Source organism: Chionomys nivalis, chromosome X (genome assembly GCF_950005125.1).
Source record: "Chionomys nivalis chromosome X, mChiNiv1.1, whole genome shotgun sequence".
NCBI lineage: Eukaryota > Metazoa > Chordata > Mammalia > Rodentia > Cricetidae > Chionomys > Chionomys nivalis.
In genome coordinates, this window is record NC_080112.1 from 75,706,473 (window position 1) to 75,715,566 (window position 9,094).

The following is a 9,094-nucleotide window of genomic DNA, read 5'->3' on the forward strand; positions in this document are numbered from 1 at the left end:
AGAGATAGAAGAGAGAATCTCAGGTGTTGAAAATACTATAGAAGAAATTGATTCAGTGGTCAAATAAAACATTAAATCTAACAAATTCTTAACACAATACATCCAGGAAATCTGGGACATTATGAAAACATCAAACCTAAGAATAATAGGGATAAAAGGAGAAGAACTCCAGTCAAAGACACAGAAAATATATTCAACAAAGTCATAGAAGAAAATTTTCCCAACCTAAGGAAGGATATCCCTATGAAAGTACGAGAAGCTTACAGAACAGCAAATAGCCTGAATCAAAAAAAAAAAAAAATCCCCTCGCCATATAATAATCAAAACACAAAACATATAAAATAAAGAAATAATATTAAGAGCTGCATAAGAAAAAAGATCAAATAACATATAAGGTAGACCTATCAGAATTACACCCAACTTCTCAATGGAAACTATGAACTCCAGAAAGTCCTGGGCAGATGTGCTGCAGACACTAAGAGACCACAGATGCAAGCCCAGACTACTATACCCAGCAAAACTTTCAATCATCATCGATGGAGAAAACAAGATATTCCATGACAAAACCAGATTTAAACAATATCCTTCTATAAATCCAGCTCTACAGAAAGTACTAGAAGGAAAACCTCAGCCCATGGAAGCTAACTGAACCCACAAAAAAGACAGTAAACAGATAACCTCACACCAACAAAACTCTAGGAAGGGAAACACACACGCTATCACTGAAAAATCGTAGCAATTAACAATCATTGGTCCTTGAATTCTCAATATCAAAAGACTCAATTCACCTATAAAAAGGCAGAGGATAAGAGAATGGACACAAAAGCAGGATCCAGCTTTCTGCTGTATACAAGAAACACACCTCAACCTCAAAGATAGACATTACCTCAGAGTAAAGGCTAGGGGAAAAGATTTTCCAATCAAATGGACTAATAATGAAGCGGGTGTAGCTATCCTAATATGTAACAAAATAGACTTCAAACTAAAATCAATCAAAAGATATGGAGAAGGACACTTTATACTCATAACAGGAACAATCCATCAAGATGAAGTCTCAATCCTGAATGTATGTCCTAGATACAAGAGCACCCACTAATGTAAAACAAACATTTAAATGGCACATCAAACCCCACACACTATTAGTAGGAGACTTCAATACCCTACTCGCCTGGATGGACAGGTCAACCAGATAGAAACCTATTAGAGAATCAGAGAACTAACAGATATCATGATTCAAATGGAATTAACAGATATCTACAGAACATTCTACCCAAGTGCTAAAGAATATACTTTCTCAGCACCTCATGGGTTCTTCTATAATATAGATCACATACTTGGTAACAAAGCAAATCTCAACAGATACCAAAAAAGTGGACTAACACCCTGTATCCTATCGGATCACCGTGGTTTAAAATTAGAATTCAACAGCAACACTAATTTCAGAAAACCCACAAACACATGTAAATTAAACAGTGCTCTATTGAACCACCCCTGGTTTAAGGAAGAAATAAAGAAAGAAATTAAAGACTGATGTGGGATTTCCCTATGTACCATTGATTAATAAAGAAACTGCTTTGGACCTATTGCAAGGCAGAACGTAGGTAGGCTAAGCTGAATGTTGGGAGAAAGGAGGTGGAATCAGGGAGAAGCCATGGAGCCGCCAGAGACAGAGCTAGGAACTTTATCCAGTAAGCCACAGCCATGTGACAATATATAGAATAATACAAATGGGTTAAAATAATATAAGAGTTAGCAAATAAGAAGCTAAAGCTAATGGGCCAAGCAATGATTTAATTAATATAATTTCTGTGAGATTATTTTGGGTCTATTGTAGACGGGCAGCTGGGAACTAACAAGTGACACTTCTACTACAAAAGACTTCCTAGAATTCAATGAAAATTAAGGTTCAACATACCCAAAGCTATGGTACACTCTGAAAGCAGTGCTAAAAGAAAAGTTCATCGAATTAAGTGCCTACATAAATAAAATGGAGAAAGCTCACAGTACTGACTTAACAACACAACTGAAAGTTCTAGAACAAAAAGGCAGACTCACCCAAGGAGTAGAAGATAGGAAATAATCAAACTGAGGGCTGAAATCAACAAAATAGAGACAAAAGCAATACAAATAATCAATAAAACAAGTAGCTGTTTTTTTTTTTTTGGAAAAATCAACAAGATAGACATACCCTTATCTAAAACAACTAAAAGATAGAAAGAGAACATCCAAATTAACAAAATAAGAAATAAAAAGGTGGACATAATAACAGATATTGAGGAAATTCAGAGAACCATTAGGTCACAGTATATAAACATGTACTCTACAAAATTGAAAAATTTAAAAGAAATGGACAATTTCATGGATAAGTACCATATACCAAAATTAAATGAAGACCAGGTGTACAATTTTAATAGACCTATAACCTGCAAGGAAATAGAAGTTGTCATCAAAAGCCCCTCAACCAAAAAGTCCCAGGGCCGAATGGTTTCAGTGTAGAATTCTAACAGAACTTCAAAGAAGAGCTGATCCCTATTCTCCTCAAAGTGTTCCACATAATAGAAACAGAAAGAACATTGCCAAACTCGTTTTATGGGCCTACAGTTACCCTGATATCAATATCATACAAAGACTCAATCAAGAAAGAAAATTACAGACCAATCTCACTCATAAACATAGATGTAAAAATACTCAATAAAATAATAACAAGCCAAATGCAAGGACACATCAAAAAATCATCCACTGTGATCAAATCAGCTTCATTCCAGAGATGCAGGGATGGTTCAACATAGAAAAATCTATCAATGTAATTAATCATATAAATAAACAGAAATAAAAAAATGATCATCTCTTTAGATGCTGAAAAAGCACTTGACAAAATCCAACACCCTTTTATGATAAAGGTCTTGGAGAGATCAGGGATACAAGAAACATCTAAACATAATAAAAGCAATATACAGTAAGCTGACAGCCAACATCAAATTAAATGGAGAGAAATTCCAAGCGATCCCACTAAAATCAGGAACAAGATGAGACTGCTCACTCTCTCCATATCTATTCAATATAGTTTTTGAAGTTCTGGCTATAGCAATAAGAAAACAAAAGGAGAACAAGGGGCTACAAATTGGAAATGAGGAAGTGAAACTTTAATTATTTACAGGTGATATGATAGTATGCATATGTGACCCCAATAACTCTACTAGGGGACTTCTACCACTGAGAAATACCATCAGTAATGTGGCAGGATACAAGATCAACTAAGAAAAATCAGTAGCCCTCCTATATACAAATTATAAAAAAGCTGAGAAAGAAATCAGAGAATCATCACCCTTTACAATAGCCACAAATAACTTAAACTATATTAACCCTATATATATGTATACACACATACACATATGTGTATGTGTGTATACATATAGGCAACCCTAACCAAAGACGTGAAAGAGCTTTTTGAGAAAAATTTTAAGTCTTTGAAGAAAGAAATTGAAGAATATACCAGAAAATGGAAAGATCTCTCATTCTCTTGGATATGTGGAATCAACATAATAAAAGTGGCAATCCTACAAAAAGCCATCTATAGAGTCAATGCAATCCCCATCAGAATCCCAACACAATTTTTTCACAGACTTTGAAAGAATAATAACCAACTTTATATGGAAAAATAAAAAACCCAGAATAGCCAAAACAATCCCATACAATAATGTAACATGTGGAAGCATCACCATCCCTGACATCAAGCTCTATTACAGAACTACAGTAATGAAAACAGCTTGGTGTTGGCATTAAAAACAGAGGTTGACAAATGGAATTGAATTGAAGTCCTGGATGTTAATCCACACACCAATGAACACCTGATTTTTTGACAAAGAAGTTAAAAATATACAATGGAAAAAAGAAAGCATCTTCAACAAATGGTTCTGGCATAACAGGATATCAACATGTAGAAGCATGAAAATTGATCCATATCTATCATCATGCACAAAACTTAAGTCCAAATGTATTAAAGTCCTCCGTATAAATCCTGCCACACTGAACCTAATAGAAGAGGAAGTGGGAAGTAGCCTTCAATTCATGGGCACAGGAGACCACTTTCTGAATATAACCCCAAGAGGACAGACACTGAGAGCAGCAGTAAATAAATAGGATATCCTGAAACTGAGAAGCTTTTGTAAAGCAAAAATACAGTCAATAAGACAAAAAGGAAGCCAACTGAATTGGAAAAGATCTTCAACAAACCCATATCAGACAGAGGACTGATCTCCAAAATATATAAAGAACTCAAGAAATTAGACATCAAAATTCCAAATAACCCAATTAAAAAAAGGAGAGGTGATGTGGGATTCCCCTCTGTATGCTGTGAATATGTTTTATTATCATTGGCTAATAAAGAATCTGATTTGTGGCTTTTGCAGTGCAGAATAATGTGGGATTTGTAAGCCGAGCTAGAGGAGAAAAGAATGTGGAGTCTGAGAGATGCCATGGAGGTGCCGAAGGAGACAGAGGCCCCAGAACCTTACTGGTAAACCATGAGCCTTGTGGTAAAGTATAAAACAATGGAAACTTTGGGTTAATTTAACATGTAAGAGTTAACTAGCAATATGCCTAAGTCATTGGCCAAGACATGTTGTAATTAATATAGTTTCTGTGTTATTATTTTGGGTCTGGGCATCCAGGAACAAACAAGCAACTGCCACATATATTTGGTGTTAGCTGCTGGCTTGCAGTATATTGCCTTTATTATGTTTAGGTATGTTCCTTGTGTCCCTGCTCTCTTCAAGACCTTTATCATGAAGGGATGTTGTACTGAACTAGTGATGTGTGTAAAGTGCATGACATGCCAGAAATAGATTTCCATGCAAGTTAATTTTGCATTTCCCTGTCTCTTACCCAGTATAGAGGATTGTGGGTTGTGATTCTTAAATCTCATAATTTTGCATGATAATTATCAAATTAATGAAACTACATAAATTCCTATTTTTACCTTGAGTATCTGGCCAAACAGAGTTTTAGAAAATAAAATTATCTAATATGATTTTCAAAGTATTGTACACCATCTCTGGCTTATTTACTACCAAAGCTAAACAGTGGGTATAAGATTGTCCCTTTCTCTCTATCTGAATGTCTTTCCTTCCTTGCTTCTGTCTGTTGCATCTTCATTCAGGCTGACTGCTGTTTAGAACATCTGGTTGTGCACATGTTATCTTCTAATGTATTCTCTATAGTCCTGGATCAATCTTCTGAGCCACACCCCTCAATTTATCTTGCTATTTTAACAGACTCCTTTTTATAACCAGCTCCCAGAGCTTAATTAAGAATCCAGGGCTTGAATTTTCACTGCTATGTAAACTATTTCACTCATTTACCCAACGACAGCATCACGTGGAGCTCTTTCTCTCTAAATTGTACCAATTGAAAAATGAGGAGGAATTGGAGGTTCACTTTTTTATTCTCCTAAAGTTCAAATTTGTATACCAGGAAGCCTGTAGATGAAAATTGATGATCTGATATTTAAATAAGATCTTCAATCTAATGAGCTTTTTTGATTTTTTTTGAAAACGAACTTTTAGAAAAAAACTAAGCTAAAAACTAACCCTGTCTAATGGAAGAATCAAGGAAAAAACAAAGAATTTAGCCTAGGGATAAGTTGGGGCACAATGATTATATGCTTATACAATATACTTGAAGTGAATAACACAAAGTAATTAAAAAGACTTACTTATACATGCTTTTGTAGATTTCATTTTTACCATCGCTAGATAGTGCCAGTTCAAATGTCACAGGAGAATTAATATGATCACATTTTTCAGTACTGTTCAGATTCCATGAAACAGTAGCAGATCTTGTTTGGATATTAGATATCTAAAATGATAGAAATGCAAGGAATATACTTAAAAATCATAATGTGTAATTTTGAATACAGTCTTTTTCTTCAGTCTTAATTGATATTAGGTGTATCACTCATATTAGGTGTTGAAATACTGTGATTAAATATTTAGCTATTAATTTTATGTTTAATGGTGCTGCATTGGTTATTATTGCTTGCTGAAGGAGATTATAGAAATTTTAACACAGTAAATGCTTCCAATGAATATTCTTTTAAAGAAAACATCACCGTGATTGCATGGATTAAGAGTGAAAAGGTAAAAGAGCACGAACTCTTCAGTTTAGTTACTTACCACAGGCTTTTCAAGGTTGGAGCAGCAGGGCTGTGCTCTGCATTCTGTATTGTTTTCTAAAAGTAAGAAAAAATTCACATCAAACATTAATAATAATATATTGGCAAAAACAAACCAAAAATTAGATCTATTATCACCCTTCAAATATATCAGTACAATGAAAAATATGAAGACTTAATTACAACTTACATTAAATATTAAATCAAGGATCTGATAAAAATATGTATTGAACTCTAGCAGGATATTTACAACATTCCTCAATTTAAGTAAAATCACACAGACTAAGTAGGATTGAAATTTGCAATGGTTCATTAGAATACAACCAGAAAAGCATTCAAGGACATGCAAATTTTACAAGATGACACATTTTTTTACTATGTGTATTTGCGTGTGTGTGTTCCTTGGAATTTTATCCAGGCCCATTCACATACTAAACAAACTCTCTATCACTCAGATGCATTCTTACATTTTCCATGATTTTTTTAAAGGCAGCCTAATTACGATTTTGCATACACTAATTGGTCATCAAAAGAAGAATGAGAGTTCTGTCATTTGCTACAACATATACAAACCCAAAAGATATTTAATAAATGAAATAAGTCAAGCCCAGAAATTAAATACATCATGATCTCAGTTATATGAGGAATTTTGTAGAATTGAAGGAAACATTACCAGGAGTCAGGTGGAAGTTAGAGAATGGGTAGTTTCTGAAGAAAGGAAAGAAAATTTTGTATGGGAGAAATAGATTTTTGAGAGCTATTGCATTGGCAGGGTGACTCTAGGTAATATAATGTCTATTTCAGTATACTGTATATGCATTTCAGATGTTGCAACATAAAAATTTCCAATCCAAATTCTCTTGAAAGAGTCTACCCCCTTCATTCTCCCTTGGAGGTTCCACCTTTAGAGCTTCTGCTGATTCTTCTTCCCAAACCATCTCCCATTTGGTAGCTCAACTTGTTGCTCTTGAGCCCAGTGGCTTGCTCTCTGAGGGTTGGCACAAGGTAATAAAGTGGAGAATGCTTCTGTTGTCTAACTCCTCTACACTGCCCTCCTAGCCACAAGAGCATACTTTCTGTCACTAGCATGAAAGCCCAAGCCGAGATTCCACATTTCATACCCCATTCATTTTTTCCTTCTATAACCTAAGTCTTATGCACTCATTTCTCATCTTACTCCACTGTCCATTTCCTCTATTAGGAGGGGGCTTGCTTCATAAACTTGCATCAGTACTATGTATTTCTTGACTATCAAATTATCTTCAATTTATCCTTCTGTGTTAGACGGCACCTGAGGGTGACTCCCTCACATCCCTCAATCCTGTTTTTGTCTCTAAAATCAGCCCAATTATATAGGACACAGGCCACGTGATATTTGCCCAACACCATCACCTGGAGCTCATTTCTCTCAGACTTCCTTCTTGATTTATCTCAATTCTGAAGCATCCATTTTCCTCTGCCAGGCAGCAGGGACTTAAACCCATCACTTCTTACCTCTTAGTGAATATCTTAATGCCCACAAACTCCCCCAACAATATCATGCCTGTCCTCCACGTTCGAAAGCTCAATGTCCCTATCACCTTATACAAGACCTTTAGACAGTTCCCAATCTACACACGTATACCCAACCTTCTACTATTTACTTTTTAAAAAGTTTTTTAAATTTATTTTTTGTGTTTTTGAGACAGGGTTTTTCTATGAAACAGTCTTGCCTGATCTGGAACTTGCTCTGTAGACCAGGCTGGCCTCAAACTCAGAGATCCACCTGCCCCTGCCTTCCGAATGCTAGAATGAAGAGCATGTGCCCCCACCACCTGGCCCTTCTACTCACAGATTCCCAGGCATCATTCTCTTTTCAGTCCTGGGCTCAAAGTTGCCTTCTTCACCATTATCCTCTAGCAAATCTTGGAACTTTCTCCTTTCACTTTGACCATCCCTGAGTCTAACTTCTCTCAGAGACTTACCTGGATTGTTCTCCACGGAGATTTGGTGATGGCTCCTATCACTTGGGAAAAGTTCTTCAAGGGCACTCTGTTCCTGTTCTGTCGTCTCTCTTCTCTCTTGCTTCCATTTTCCCTTTTTCTCCTCCCAAATATTCTTGTCTTCTGACAACATTCTACTGTATGACATAGTTCAACTGTTGTGAACTCGATACCAGTTCCTAAGACTGTGAGAGCCCTTGTTGCAGTCTGAAGTCTCAGAGACTACTTCCTGCTACAGGTCTCCAGCGTTGTGCGCCTCTCCCAACCTTTTTATGCGGCATTCAAAGATGATCTCATGGTCATCTGGTTTCCACTCCAGACACACTCAGAAGTTCCATCACCCTGAAACAGGCCCTCAGGAACTTCTGCCCTTGGGCTCCCCACCCCTCCTGACCTTTCTTTACCTTTACCTCTATAGTGACCATAACCAGGTCTTAGTTCTTCAAGCCCAACCAGTATTTCTCTAAACAAATTGAAGTATATATCAACGTGGTCCCTTATGCCACAATGTTCTAGAAACTGCCATCCTGCTTATCCCTAGAGTCTTCAAAGTTACTTTCCCCTCAACATCTTTTTTTCTCCTCTTACGCGTGTGCAACATGAGTAGCCATCTTTTACTCTCCTGCACTTCCTCCTTTTGCTCCCAGTCTTGTTACACCACCCTTTTCTAACCTGCAGTTTCTCTCCAGCCCTGCCCTCCACTCAACCCTAGCTACTCTGCTCTCAAATACAGATAACTTCTTTCTTGTAGCCCAATACTTCACAATTACTCTAGGACAATGGAGGGCTCATTAACGTTTTTTACCACTTCCCATTCCTAGATCTTTGGATTGGTTCATTGAGGGTAGTTTTCTCAGGGAAGGCCCTTATTATGCTAGCTATGATAATAATTTGAGATTGTTATCTTAACTGGTACCACGGGGTACCATGATGATCTTGA

General features: G+C 36.4%; 1 protein-coding gene across 1 annotated transcript in view; it reads right to left on the reverse strand.

The window, feature by feature from the left end:
- LOC130868490 (fibronectin type III domain containing protein 3C1-like) overlaps positions 1-8,451 on the reverse strand; it is a 30,313-nt gene extending 21,862 nt beyond the window's left edge. The window contains 3 exon segments of the mRNA XM_057760689.1: positions 5,714-5,856; positions 6,174-6,229; positions 8,421-8,451. Of these exon segments, the coding sequence (XP_057616672.1) occupies positions 5,714-5,856; positions 6,174-6,229; positions 8,421-8,451 (230 nt within the window).
- Positions 8,452-9,094: the final 643 nt, after the last annotated feature.